A 15,880-nucleotide genomic window follows, 5' to 3' on the forward strand; every position below is an offset into this window, starting at 1 on the left:
TTTGTTTTCATTCATTCAATAACATCAACTTAAATGTATTATTTCTTTATAAAATAAATAATTTCGAAAATATTTGATATATTTGAAAAAAATTAATTATATATTAAATTGTCTTGGAAATATTTAAATAAAATTAATTTGTGGTCATTTCAAATGAAACATTCTGTTTAAATTATATAATTAATAATTTCTTTTTGCACACAAATATCAAACCTAATTTCAAATTAAAAAAAACTTTTGTTTTCATTCATTCAATAACATCAACTTAAATGTATTATTTCTTTATAAAATAAATAATTTCGAAAATATTTGATAAATTTGAAAAAATTTCATTATATATTAAATTGTCTTGGAAATATTTAAATAAAATTAATTTGTGGTCATTTCATATGAAACATTCTGTTTAAATTATATAATTAATAATTTCTTTTTTGTCGGCAAAGAAGGTGTAATAAATTAAACGAAACGTTCCAATTTTTATTTGGTATTAATTAGTCAGGATCCAATAGGATGTCACATTAAACAAAGTGAATAAGCCAGAACAGGCTTAACCTGGATTACTATATGCAGGTAACAGCTGATAATAAAGTTTATACTATAAAGAGTATTAGCTCTTGCACGGGGAAAGCAGTTAACGACAGAAAATAAATGACACCAGAAAAAAAAAAAGAATCTAATAACTAATTTAAACTTTGGAAATGGCCCAGCGTATTGTTTCGAACGAGAAAACCAGCCTTGGTGCGTTTCATGTGAAAATTCGAGATTTATGATAAGATTGTAATGATTTCGGTTCAATGAATAATGTGCCCCCCATAGGTATTCTTATAAAACAGAGGGCCTCGCAGAAGGGCGCCTAATGGTTGGGGGGATGCAAAGCGCCCCGTCGCTGGGTATGACAGGAAATAAATCGAGCGCCGGTGGTTACTACTCAATGGGTGCCCCATCCTAGGATTCGCGGCCCAGACGTCCGTCCGTCCATCCGTGCAACAATTTGAATGAAGAAGAAAAAAAGGCAACGTTACTCGTGGTAGGTTTTCATATTTTATCGAACGAGAAATGTAGAGAAGGGAAAGGTGATTTGTGCACCTACCGTGCACGTGTTGATTGCAGGCTCGTGCGTGAAGTAAAATCAGCCTACACAATTTCCAGATATGAGCTTCTCAATTATTCAGCTACAATCCGGAATGTGACGGAAGTGCTCTCCAGGTGGCAGACTGTATTCTTCCTTGCTTGCGTCTTCCTCAGCGCTTGTGGTTAGCATTGCGGGAAGATCTATTACTCGTCTGTCTGGTTAATATTGCACGGCTCCGATATTCGGTTCAACAAAAAAAAAAAAAAGAATGGAAGAAGCAGCAAACTTTTCCTTGCATTATTTCACTTCATTCTAAATGCAACTTATTTTCTTCCAGTATTCAAATACCCATACATTTATAAAAGTATTGCTACTTAATGGAAATCATATTAAATAAAGACAATTGAAAAAAAAAATGCAAATTAAATTTGCATATTTTAACGTTGACCTGAAAAGGTCAAAAAAAAACTTGAAATTAAGTTTAGAAAAGTAAAAGATACTGTTTCGTAACACTCACATGTATCGAAAAATACAATTTTTTGAGGTGAGTTCAAGAATAGAATAGAAAATTTAAGCTGTTGAATTGTAAATATAAAACATTTTGATATATTTTATTGAAATACCATAATTGCTACGTCTAATTAATTCATAAATTTTTAGAATGGTGGGTGATGAACTATATAGTGGTAATGTATATTAAATACGACTCAAATATTGTCAATTTCGGTGGTCGGGTCCACTAATCACTGCTTTTAGTCTGGAACCCCGGGGAGTTCTGAAATATTCATAGCATATATTTTTCAACTTTAGACAGACATCGTGAAGGGTTTCCCGTTGGGAATCTTCCCACCCTTGATTGTCTTCTCTGGAATATGTAATACGGATAAGGAAGCGGAGGCGGCGGTTGGCGGCGACGATGGCGGTGGCTGCGGAGGCGGTGGTGGCGGCATGGCCCACCGGTGGGGCGCGAGAGGGGGGCGTGTGGCAAATGATGTAACGCCGACCAATTTGGAATCGATCTGCGATCGAATAGCCGCAAAAAGGGCGCCCAAAACCGGATGAATAAATACTACACAAAACTGCATTAGTTCGGTTAATTATAAACACGGGAGCCACGTGACGTTTGCAGACAATGCATGGAGTTTGAAAATTCGCGGACATGTTAAGTGTAAAATGTTGTTATGTCCGGCGCACGCCATTCTCTCCAAGCTTTCGCCTGATTTAATTGAAACTTTGTGACATACTACATTTCAAACTAAAATACGAACAACAGTATCGATTTAAATGCTACACTGTATATATTATAAGAGCTGTGGGACCTTCGCGGGGGAGGAGAAGGTGGCCTTCCTCCGCACATCTCCTCCATCGGACATCATTCAGCTGGACCAGTTCAAAGCACCGCATCATTGCGGTGTATATAAACTCTTTTCACGATTTCGAGTGCGTCCATGAAATATTTAGGACTTGAGCCCTGCTGAATAACTCAACATAGCTGAATTATAAAGTCATGGGTAATTTTGCTATAAAACGCGTTCATATTTGATGGGTGCGATAATCCACCCTTACCTATAACACAAATCCGACGAAATATAAGCATGAGATAACCCAATTAAAAATGCACGACGTCCCAGAGTGTATTCAAAACTTCGAGACCGGACCCTGTCATTGTCAAATTGTCACACTCTGTCGCACTTTCAATTTATATAAAACGCCGGCCAAAAATCCCCCCACACAAGCATTCACGCTGCCAGACTACCGATCCACCACCTTCATATCGTTCCTGTATTATTCAATTACTCACCGTTTAATAAACTCCCATCATCCTCGTCCTCATCATCGTCGTCCAGTATCTCGTCCTCCTCCTTAATATCGACGTCATCAAACACATTGTTATCACCTCCATTCTTGAACATTCCCATCATCATCTCTTTAGAAGAACTCGGCGTGTCCTCCTCCTCCTCCAAAGCATCCGTACTCTCAGTCTCCCCTGCAAAATAAATAGAAAGCAGACATCAGAACCTAGCGCAACGAATTGGTTCTTAATCAGGACAGAACGTATCTTGGCCGATGGAAATCCAATGAGGGATTGCCCTATAGTGTATATCAGGGTGCTAATTACGTCCGTGCAATTGGCATATTGATCATGCGAATTCCACAAATCCGCATTGGATATTGTCTCGTGTCATCCGGATGCGCAATATTGCTTTCGCAGATCATTATGAAAATTTCAGTTTTCAACGCGAAATCACACATATAATAGAATTACCAATATTTCAATTAAGGTGAAGTTCTCAATATAAGCTTAAATTATTATTTTGCAACTTTAATCAAAATTGACAAACAATTGCATGATTTTGTAAGAAATAACCAATATTTTAATAAAAATTAATCAAATCAATGTAAACTTAAAACAGAATAAAAATCGATTTATTTTAAAATAAAATCTTTAATACAATAAAATTATTTTTTTTACGCTTTGGCTAGTTTATTAATTATTTTTATTAATTTAGATTTTACATATTTCTTGTATAGTTATTATAAATTATTATTATTGGTGTTTTAATCAATATTAAAATACGAAAAATAACAAAATAAAATAATATGTTATAAAATGTATGGTTAATGGAACTAAAGATTCGTTTGGTCCGGTCAATTTAATTTGCATTTGACGGAGCTACTTGAAAACTCGACGTATGTTCTTGAAAAGCTTCCGAGCTTTTGTTGCGCTCGTACCTTGGGTTCCCCCATTGTAAATATATGGTTAAAATAGAGTAAACTTTAATTATGAAATTTCTCATTAATTTACAAAATTTCTGTATACGTACGGCGTACTCGCTAAAACATATAACATTCTATAAAAGAAAAAGAATAAGTTATGACGTAGTGCATCCCGCGGGACCGACGAAGCCCGAGCATGAATTCCCCGGAGCACAGTATGCGCAAGGCGGCAGAAAATTAATGCAATCCTTTGGGAAATCGAACCTCTGTGTCCCAGGTGACCCGGCCTGTTGGCAGCTTCAGCTTTACTGTTTGATCAACTAAAGCTTACTTTTACCTGTATCGCGTTTACTTTATTCGCATCCCATATTATACGTACTTCGTATGTTATAATGTACACTTTTATTAAATTATTGTGATATCAGATATCAACTACATCTTAATGATATAAATTGTGAAGTATTTGATAATTATTGTCATTAGAATTTTGAATGTAAGTTTGTATGTGAGAATGATTATTTTATTTTGGTTTTCGATTGTTGTGTAGGAAAGGAGACGTAATCAAGAGATAGACGTCGTATAGTCCCGTGGGAGCTAATTAAGTGTTTTAGCTGTCACATGGAGCGGCTGACCTGTGCATCTCCCATGGGGAGAAGCGAGCATCTTGGAAAAATGTGTAAAAATGAATATTTAGTTTGACTTTTGCAGAGATACGGGGCTGCAGGTCTCAAGGGATCCCAACTAATCAGACTTTTTGGTGCGCCGCGACGCGGAGTGGGATACATGCGAACATATGCCGCCGCTCAGAAAGCCGAACCACAAAGGCATTCTGCTGGGGATCCCCGAGGTCCCTAGGGGTCCGTAAAAAGATATGCGCACTCGGCTCCTCTCTGATGAGCAGCCGAACTTTTTAACCTTGATTTCGGGGAGGATAGTTGGGAATTTGGATATCGACGGGGTCGTGGCTATGAGTATGCGGCCGGTGCCAAGAAGGTGGTGTTCCGAGCTGCTTTCATGACCCGAATGAGCTGCGGTATCGAAGGGCGAGCGAAGGCCGAGCCCGCGGGTTACATCGAATCCCGCTGGAGCTTCTGTCGCATGAGGCCGCGAGCGGGTGGCGGGTGTCGGCGGTCGCTGTGCGAAGGGCGACCGGGGGGCGGCGGGGGCGCGCGCGATGGAGTATCTGTTCCCTCGGGACCATCCCATTAATCACATTGACTAACAGATATGCGCCCCAAACCTGCTACAACTTTGTCATATTCCCTGTTACATGATTATTATTGGTTTGCGCACGAGTTCGCTTTCAGATTTCGGAAATGATACTGCACACATAATCTAGATTTATATAATTATCCGTATCGGGCGCATATTAATGAGTAGGCCGTAATTAATACTTGAAGATTATAAATTGGAGGCAAAGCAGGAGTGGACGACGCCGACGCCACGGGTGCGACCTGCACACTCTCTATCTCTATCTCTATCTCTGTGTGTGTGTGTATGATGCACTCCGGCATAGTTCGCCCTCATCCCTGGGGTTAGAAGGCTAGACTTCACTTCAAGCTCGCGCGGAATGACTACTCCAGGAATGCTAATTAGACGAAGATGGAAATATGACAATTTTGCCACTGTTCCTCGTCGGTTACTTTATCTCATTTCTTATGTAGGTCCCCGTGGACCGGCGGCGCAATCTTCCAATCCCTTTGCTAACGTATTTCCATGCTCTGAGCTGAGTCTCGTCTGTCGGTGCTTTCGCTCGCTTTATCTTGTGTATTATTTAGTTACCTGACTGGTGGTTGCAAACAGCCGCTCTACTTTCCCAGCAATTACACCCTCATTACTCACACGGGCCCGTAAGCTTCGGGATCAGTCCCGATACATTAATAACGTACCCGCACTCCAGATATGGACTATTTTTAATACTATTTACCATCGGTTCGGTCCCCCTCCCACCATTTGATTTAATCCACAATATATATTTGAACTGGTTAAAGCCCGACTAATATATACATCTTTCGAAGGGCCAGTCGCCCTCCGAGGAGCCATAAACTGATAGTGGAATGTATTTAAATTCTCATAACTGCGAACCTTACAGCACTACCCTTAATACGCTTTCCTCGGCCCGAATCCCACTAAATTATGTAAAAGATTCCCTCCGACCAGCAACTCTTTCCCGCCCCCATCGATTTACTCTAATTAAAAAGCACAATAAGCCAAATCTCTATCTCACTCCCCTTTCCAACCTAAAAGGAGAAACAAAAATTCGCGTATGCATTAAAGGGACCGAAAACATGCAAAGCCGAAAACCATTAGAGTATTTAAATATCCCAATACTTTTTGTAGCATGTTTCCAAAGATTAATAATTCTTCATATCATATGATCAAGTTTTACATATTAATACTTCGTATAAAAAAAAATTCACATCAAAGCTAAATATGAAATTCCGTAACGCGCGTTAGCCTAGATTCAACTTCCGAAGGACCTACGTAACATTTCCAGCAATCTTATACTTTTCTCGATTTCAAACCTCATATTACATATCCAACAAATCATCAATTTAACAAATAGTTTTTATAATATAAATACATTTCTATTTCCTATTGAAAGTTGCATTTCCATATACAATTGCACACATTTCACTATGAGTACATATTAATGAAAATCGTTAACATCTCATATTACGCATAGTGTGGATCCAGCGTAATATTATTAGACAGAAGGAAGACAGTTAAATGTGAAATTTCAAACTTTAGTGAATACAGTTGAACCCAGCAAAATGCACATTCTGTATTTAACTAAATTTAGTTTGATGATAATTAATACTTCGGATACTTGTAGAGTTTCGTTATAAATAGGATCAAATTTATTATTATTTTTTTTTATATTAAACTGTAATAATTTACTTTATATAACTTTAGCTGTATATAACTAAGAAAACTAAGTTGTGATAAAATGAAATAAAAGTACGGCATAATAATGAATGATCAACTTTAAAGAAGATTTAAAACAAAAAAAACAGCTCGGCTTTTGAAGCTTTCAAAAGCCATCAAGTGATTATCTCTCCGCCTGAGCTTTCGTAGGTTAAAAATATCAGCGGACGTCGTGTAAAACATTTTCATTCCTTAATTGAAATTATAATTATTTATTTATTTCTTTGCACATTTCTTTGCAAAAAATAAAAGAAACGTAAAATATACAAAGAAAGATGCTTTGATATAGTAGGTCTTTTAAAGGAAACATTTCTGAATAGGTTAATGCCATAATCGAGCGTGTCCATTAGAGAATGTTGTTGAATTCAAACGAATGTTTGATGTCGCGTTTCATTTAGTAAAACGGTCCTGGTTTTGGATTTGTAATTGGTTCATTAAAATGTAATTAGCTTTTAAAATGTTGCTCATAGAATGATGAGTCGTTTCGGCTGTAAAATTATCGGATCATCGGAAATACTGTAAACGTAAAGGGGTAATTTGTAACAAAAAAAAGGTGAGTAATTAAAGATAAAATAATATTGGATGGCCGATATCAGGTGGAAGACACGTGTGTTGTTACGGTCATCGCGAATCCCGCGGGAACGAAGTTCCAAGGGGTTGGGAGTCACGAGGTCAGTCACAGGCACAGGCAGGACGAATCCTCACGGGAACGCAAATAGCGCCGTCCCTGTCGCTCGTCCGCTCCCTTTTTCTCTTACCCTACGAATACACCCACATACACAAAATTCTCCTTACTCGTATCATATATATGTTTATATAGAATATTATTTTTTGTTTCGTTTCAACTATCCTCTCTTCCTTCGTCCACTCACGTGCTTTGCATTATTTTCGTTCCATTTATAATTAAATAGAGACAAAAGGCAAGCAAAGCAGCAGCAGCAGCAACAACAACAGGCAACAGCAAAAAGAGCAACTCGTTTGGTAATGGAAGTAACGTTTTGTAATTTGAAAGAGATGAAATGCGGACGAACACATATTTGTTTGATTCTATAGGGGATTTACACTGGCGATTAATTATTACCAAAGCCCACACATGTATTCCACCAGCAACAGCAGAGCGCTTTTATATACATACATGTGGAAATACACATTCGGAAAGATCATTTCTGGTTTTTGGTGTTCATTCGAAAACCGATCGACGGATGTTTTTGATGTTCGCCTGTTTAGGGGTAGGTTTTTGCGGGCGCGCCGAGGGGGTGGACCGGATTATGTACCTTGTATTACATAATGCGGCATCGTATTTTGTTTCTTAATGCACAGCCGACGCCGTCTTCGCGTTATTGTTTCCATCCATCAGGTACATCGCATCAACAAATCCCCAGATGATATAATACCAGTCACCTTTTAGTCTTAATATACCCACATACATCATCGATTCGTATCAGGTGTCGCGACTCGACTTTGATTGGTGCTTCATTATAACGTAAAAAAAAATAGAAAATATATTTTAATATAACTTTTCAATGGAATTCACAAAATATAAATTTAAAACTTTCATTAATACGGTTGAACCCAACTAATTTTTAACTTTTATATATTTCAAATTGACTTATACAAAATCTCATAACATAAATTTACAATTTAATTTAAAACTTTTATAAATACAAATCAATTTTATTAATTAAACCAAATATTCTAGTCAGTAAATTTTAGCTAATTTTTCAATTAAGTTCAATACAAATTTTACATTTAACTTTTAAGTATCTTACAATGGGATAATCATAATATAAACTAAATAACATCAATGGATTACGTACATTACAAATAAAGCTTATTCGATGTCATGCTTATCAAATTGAAACAAATTGTAAATTTTACTGTGTAACGAATTTGAAAAAAAAGAAAAACAACAAAAAACAAAACAAAAAAAGTAAACAATTGGCTGCAGGGAGCGAATGCAAACATATCATCGATTTGATTAATATTTCAGCGTATTGCATTTGCTTTATCCTTCTTTTTTTTTGTTAAATTATGAATTCAATAGTATTTACATTTTGTATGGAATATATATAAAAACTGTTAATATTTACGTACATTTTACAATAAAATAATATTTTTTTCTGTTAATATTTTTAAAAATACCAAAAGACAAACAAAATTTTGAATATACACGTTAATATGATATAAACGCACAAGGCAATTGTTACGATTAAGGTTTAGAATTACATAATTATGTATCGTCTCAAGGTGAAGAAATGTAACATTCTACGTTTTGATAGAATCAACAATTATTCTTTAATATAAATTAAAGTTTTTAAAGTTAAGAACAATTAAAAACAAATTTAATGAAAATATGATGTAAATGATGCATTGGTACGTGTTTCTGAAGTCTTATTTCAGAATATAGCAGAATAAAAGTGTATCAATTGGATCACGATCCAAGGTTATATGAGAAAAACAGAATACAAATAATTTGATTATTTCTGGAGTTCTGGCTGTGAATATCCTCCGGAGGTTACGTATTACCGTTGCGCATTTAAATAAACATTCAGCCACCCATATTACCGGGAGGACGAAGACGAATTTAACAAAGTTTATTTAGTCTTTGAGTCCGGCGTAATTCCTTGAGCCATTCGCTTATTTCCATTTAGCTAGAAAATTAGAAAGTTTTCGCGCGCGCGACTCGCCTCCTCTCTTTACCACCCCAAACGGGACGCAGAAACTTCCCTACGTTCGGACCCTTTGAGAGCGCTCCGCCACCTCCAAAGAACTTTAAATAAACTCCGGAAATGAAATTTTAATCATAAGTTCTAATTGGCGTTGCCCATACCGTCCCGACCCAGACGTCCGAAGGGACGGACCGTTGTCCTTAAGATGTTAGAGATGATTCCGGAGGTTGGAGATGGTGGACCCACAAGTGCTCTCCGTTTTTAATTGAAGGATACTGTTTTTAAGAGCAAAATACGTAACTGTAATATTAGTAGTTTATACGTGGCAGTTCGGAGCGCAGAGAGTTAGCTGGCGGGCGAGGTATACGACTCCCAAGGGATTGTGTCATGGGAGCGCATATTTCCCCGTCTGTACGTTGCCGTCCCCCGGCCCTCGACGCCTCTTGGGTACTCGACGCTGCTCCTGCCACCACTCCAGTGGCGTCGCGGCGCCCAACAGCCAGACCACCCACCCCCTGACGTCCCATTTTAATGAAAACTAATTATTGCATAAACGAAAATACCCACGTCCACATGCAAACCGCACAATTGCTAATGCAAAAAAAAAAACAAACACACAAAATCCATCGTAAAGCAAAGTAAAGAAGAAACAAAGAAACTACAATAATAACAACAACAATAAATAAACTATTCCAAAGCGCAGAGAACGAAGCAGCAGCACACGTTGAATGCCTGCTGTCTATTAATTAAAACCAATTACACAAATGTACGTAGTGTGCATGTCCGTGGTGGAAAGACCAGCGGAGTGTGTTTTAATGTAATGTATCAAGGCTCCAAGAAGCACGTGAAACGCGAGCAACAGAAGTCGCTACGACCTCTCCACACTCGGCCTCACCAATTCAGAAGAAGCGATATTATAAATATGATTATCATACCCAGTTTAGCAGGATTTGCTTGTTTCCTTCGTGACATTGCAACGCACCAGGGCAACAGGAGCAACGCAACAGTAAAGAATTTAATCACGGAACATCTCCTCCGAAAAAGATAACAAACACCAAGTATGTGCCCAGAATTAATCTCACATTTGTGTATTCAAGAAGCCAGCAGCATCATACATACTCAGTGCCGTCGCACTTGTTACATCGCCTACTTTATTATTTCTTATATTATTGAATTATTTACATTTCTCTGTCGCTCCAGAATTATTTTATTTATTTATTTATTTATTTTTATTGAAATATTCTTAATGCGAACTAATGGAAAACAATCGAAACTTTTTTTTTGGCGCCCAACGAGCGTGTCGTGTTCGTCTGCACTTTTCGTATTCGCGCGTCGAGTTGAGCGCGTCGCGACGCGGATTCTGGAACGAAACGCGCCGACTGGATGGTCTCATACGGTGGCTTTGATCACAAAAGCGCGCGCATTTGCATCCCTTGGGACAACACTGCGCGATGTTCGCTGTTACTACCTATCCGGTCTGTTGAAAACTTAATTAAATGATCACACATGATGGCAACTTGCAACGATCTCCAATGCTTTTGCACTTAAGATCTTCCAAACACCTTAGTTTCGAAGCTTCAGCAAAAATCTAATAAGAATATACAATTGAAATCATCAATAATTTTAGCACACCTATGCTAAAAGCTATTCATCATACTTCCACGCTTCATGGAAATCGAGAAACATATTTGCACTTTTTATAAACTTTCAAATAGTTTCCAAGTTGCGCGTTGGAACTCATGTGACATCTATGACAGACAGATCACATTAAAAGCAAGCGCCATCTAGTGAATCATACTTAGTTAACCTACAAAATTATAGGGAGTAAAAGGTAATAGAGTGGTTGAATCAATAACATTAAGTCCTGTCAAAATAATTCAATTACTGTACGACGAGATATGACTTGAGGCACTAGCAGAATGGATTCTGATGATGGGTCTCTACCGTCGCCTCCAGGTCCACCCAAGGAGCCACCTCCAAGTCTTCCACCACCCTTGCCTGCTGTAAGTTGAAAATTACCCAAAGTTAATACAAAATCTAATAGATCATTTTAGAGACCAAGAAAACAAAGCCCACAACCCCCAATCCCAGTACAAGAGCCTGCTCTATTTGAATTAGACCAAGAGGTTGATAATGATGATGAAATCTCCCAGCAAATGACTGCCTCTTATAGTGAAATCTCCTTCAAATCAGGCCTAAGCCCAGAAATAGAATTCCCATTATCATTGAGTCTAGAAAGCAATCCATTGCAGGACCCAATCAGGCGTCCTGTAACTTTACCATGTGATAGAATGCAAAAACCTTTGGGTCCTTTGAATCTTGAAGGATCTGTGCATTTCGAAGGTAATATGACACATTTTGTAGCTGAAGACTTAGAATACAAAATCAAATTATCTAGTCCACAAACAAAAAAAGGTGATACACCTCCATTGCCTGGTAACTCAAGGAGTGGAACTCCAAGTACTTTGTACAGGCAATTGCTAGTGCCTCAAGTGGGCCAAGTCGATGTAAACCTATTAAATGATTTGGAATGTGAAGCACAGAGGATGGCTACCTCAATAGATAATCTTACAGAAAACCTCTGTGGCATCTTGCATTCAGTATGGAAATACAACTCAACTACAAGACATTATCTAATAATTATATTTGCAGATTTCTTCAATAACTGCTGATAACGTCGATGTGTACAAAAACGCCGTTGCTAAAATGTCTGACGCAATGGATGGCAATATTAAAGTATTCAATACTGTACAATCATTTCGCATTGATAATAACAAATAAATTTTTAGAGTATGTATACGATGATGGCGAAAACCGAAGAAGTAACTCAAGCAATGAAGTCTGTGCAAATCCATGCAACCAGATTGTATCCTTTACCAAATTTAAATAACTCTTCATTATTGAACGTATATTAACCTTAACTATATTACAGAAAGGAAATCAAGAGACTAGTCGACCTCTTTGAGAGCTACATATAGTAGTTACACCATACAATAACCACTGATCTCTCTGCATAATCTTATTAATGTTTCTTGCACCATTATAGAAAGAAATATAAATTCTTATTAACCTATGTTTTATTACAAATCTTTCCTCATTTTTGTAAAATCCTAGCAAAAACTAAACTAGTTAAATATCTTTTATTAGTCCAATACGACTGTAAATCAAATTGGGTTGCCTATAATACACCACTTTTTATGATATAATACAAACTTGTCAATTATATAATAGCAACTGTAAATGTAATTGTAAAAGTTTGGTTGCCTATAATATAAAATGTATATAATTTGAATGGATGGATTCAAATTGTAAAGAAAAACATTATTTCAACTTTGATAGCAAATTACAGGAAAACGGTACTAGATGCAAATATGCAGATATCTTGGAGAAAGTTTTTATGAAAATGTTTAATATTGTGTTTAAAGAAGTGTAAGAGATAATGCAGTGCCAGAAATAGGAATACAATCGATCCAGAAAGTATTTTGTTTATTAAAGCGGCAATACGCATAAATTGTGTATTTTAATTAACGCATAATCGCAGAGAAACGAACGGTTGTCCGTCCAGTCATAAAAGAAATTATGGAGATAAAACTTATATCCGGTTTGGATGTTTTTGCTGTGGCCACTTCGAAATCCATTAGGCAAATGAATCAACGACAACGTTATTTGCGAGGACATTAAATACAGATATTCAAATTGCTCCGGCAATTAAAAAAATATTAAACGCTGATAGCTCTTATCGTCCGGTGCGCGGTGCGGTTTAAAACAAACAACAACAGTCGATTCTTCATGCACAAATGATACAACTGATGAGGAAGTTTTACTCTAATTCTATTATTTTTTGCTTCTCGTCTATATATTTTTTTTTGGGGACAGAAAGTGCTCAGGACGTCCCAATTTCATTAAGAGTGCGATTATGTAGGGCAGATCTTTATAGTTCCGAGTTCGTTCGCTCTCATTTTTTTTTGCTTTATTGTGTCGCATTTGCGGCCGAGGGTGGAAATCCTCGCGCAATCATTTTCCATGGAGGAAATTCGGACAATAAGTATGGAAATGTGTGTCGCTTTAGGATCTTGAATGCAAATGCCTTTTAGTTTGCTGCGCAAACAGAATCAGACTCGCACGGTTTAATATAGCGGGAGAATTCTTTATACGATTCCCATGTCCTCCTTCCTCGTCCAGCATGTACAAAACACGCTCATAAAAACGATGGTGTTTTGTATGTTTGTTTGTGTGTGTGTCCATGCGAGCTGCTGTGCGCATGAGGGATAAATCACTTTGATTTGTTTAGGGAAATAAAGTGACATTAATTCACAATATTTAATCAGGGTCGTGCGGGAGGGGTGTTCATCAAGTGAACAAAGAAGCCATAAATTACATTAAACTCTTTTATTATGAGATGTAAAATTATGAATTGTCACATGTAAACAGAGGGGATTGTGTGAGAGAACGCGTGGCTGGTTGTCTGTGTGAACTGGGACTGGAAATGGTGAGAAAAAAACGATAAACGGCAATCATAGATTCAATTGTCACCAAACCTCTTATACCAAGTATAATTTTATTGCTATTACACTACATTACACTTATACCTCAATAATCATTTTGATTGATGCTTCAATTTCTATTGTCTTATAAAAAATAAATATTTTTTATTATTATTTCATTACTCGACTTATTTACTTAGTATAAAATTAAACTTATAAACTAAGTAAACAAAATTATACCTAGAGCAAATGCTAACACCAAAGTTATTTTTCTTATACCTTACATTTGCTAACAATAATCGCAGCCAATCAATAGTAGACAGGAGGGATCCAGCAGGTAAAGAAAAGGAGTTACCTGAATGTTGTTATTTTCAGGTACACAGCTTATGCATTGTTACGTTTTCTCTTGTCATTTAACATGATTATACAAACTATAGATGGTTGTCATATACAATTTCATAAAAAGTATAAGAAATTTGATATGGATTTAAACTTTATCAAAACATTCATATACAGTAAAAAAAAAGTTTATCTTCATATAATAAAAAAAATCATTCTTTTTACAGAATTTGCAAAATAATTCAAATTTTATAATATTTCAAATTTAGACCAATGAAAAATTTGTGTATTTAGAAATTATATAGATCAGGGTGAAAATTGGGAATTAAATAATAAATATAAAATAATGAATGTTTCTCTGATTTTTCTTAAATTTTATTTATTATGAAATAAACAAGATGTTCCGTGCAAATTTCAGGATGTACAGGGAAACCCTGATTTAGATTAAGGACTTGATAATAGCGTGTGAACATTTAGGTTGTGAAATTTATTATATTTTTTTGTATTTCCTGCGTTTATTTGTCCATCGTTGAGTGCGGAAGTGGCGCATGAAATCTGTGCGTCGGACGAACGCTTCCGAAATTTGCGAGAGGGGTTTGCGTTTAGTGTTTAACGCTGTTAGGGAAACCGATTTACCATTTTACCACATTTCCGTAGCCTCGATGCATCAAGGATGGACCCTGCGAATCACATCACAGTCCGATGCCGAACGTCCCTGTTTAATAAAGTGTATGATATACACGCACACGGATACCGAAGGACGTCCATAAATATCATCAGCATTGGTATCGCTTCGCAATCAGTTTCAGTTAGATGGATCCAATATTATTATCTTTAAAAAATTTAATTAAATTATTGGAATTTTCATTGCGGAATCGACGTCGGAAAGCGACCGAATCAATTCAATATTTTTTTTCTTTTGCTTTTAATTCGAAATTAGTTCGAACGGCGAGAGAAAAAAGAAGGACGAAGACGAAGAAACCGAACCAGAGGGTGAGGTAGGGGCTGCGGCGAAGTTTCACCGATTGAATGGGAAAACACGGTGGGGGTGGAAACGAATTAAACTTGCGGAAAGTTTCTATTGCTCAAATCGAAACCGAGTAAACTACATTATATTATACAGTTACCAGCCGCAAACTGCGGTCGGGAACCTTCATTTAGATTGGTTAAATTATTAAATGCGTTAAGGGGGACCGTTTACTGCAGACAGCGCGATTATGAAGAATGGGATGGAAGATTCAGTGACGCCACACTATAACGAGAATGTCCTTGTTTTGATTTATTTCTGTCTGAGCGAGGACCAAACCTTTTCACTGTACATACATTTTAATTTTTATTTGCCAAAAGAGGTTAAGAACAGAACTTCATGGAACACCTGATACCTCAGCTTCTACTCTAATAGCGACTTGCTTTTAGATGATTTACACTTAAGTAACTTTTAAACTCCATGAAACTTTCATTTCCCTTAGGAATTCATTATACAAGGTGTTTGTTAAAAACTTAATGTCAATTGTTAAAACGCTTCTCAATCCGTGTTGATTTCCGCACAATCCACAGAATTCTTTATAAAATAAATAATAATATAATGAAAATTTTAAATTATTTGCTAATTTTTAACTAATATTTAGATCAAATTTTTAAGATGTCTTTTAAAATTAAGCAAATATTTA

General features: G+C 36.6%; 2 protein-coding genes across 2 annotated transcripts in view; one reads left to right on the forward strand and one right to left on the reverse strand.

The window, feature by feature from the left end:
• The window catches only part of LOC108560844 (zinc finger protein 423), a 23,555-nt gene extending 12,994 nt beyond the window's left edge, over positions 1–10,561 (reverse strand). The window contains exons 1-2 of the mRNA XM_017918557.1: positions 10,323–10,561; positions 2,874–3,059 (exon numbers count right to left, since the gene is read on the reverse strand). Of these exons, the coding sequence (XP_017774046.1) occupies positions 2,874–3,059; positions 10,323–10,359 (223 nt within the window). The 5' untranslated portion in view covers positions 10,360–10,561. The remainder of the gene's footprint in view (positions 1–2,873; positions 3,060–10,322) is intronic.
• Positions 10,562–11,177: 616 nt separating this feature from the next.
• On the forward strand, positions 11,178–12,452 carry LOC108560846 (uncharacterized protein C17orf59 homolog). Its single transcript, XM_017918558.1, has 5 exons — positions 11,178–11,390; positions 11,442–11,987; positions 12,040–12,123; positions 12,177–12,253; positions 12,320–12,452. Exons 1-5 carry the CDS (start codon positions 11,307–11,309, stop codon positions 12,363–12,365), a joined length of 837 nt encoding a protein of 278 aa, XP_017774047.1. The 5' UTR covers positions 11,178–11,306; the 3' UTR covers positions 12,366–12,452.
• Positions 12,453–15,880: the final 3,428 nt, after the last annotated feature.

The sequence above is a fragment of the Nicrophorus vespilloides genome, unplaced genomic scaffold (assembly GCF_001412225.1).
Source record: "Nicrophorus vespilloides isolate i.1.1-1 unplaced genomic scaffold, Nicve_v1.0, whole genome shotgun sequence".
Lineage (NCBI taxonomy): Eukaryota > Metazoa > Arthropoda > Insecta > Coleoptera > Silphidae > Nicrophorus > Nicrophorus vespilloides.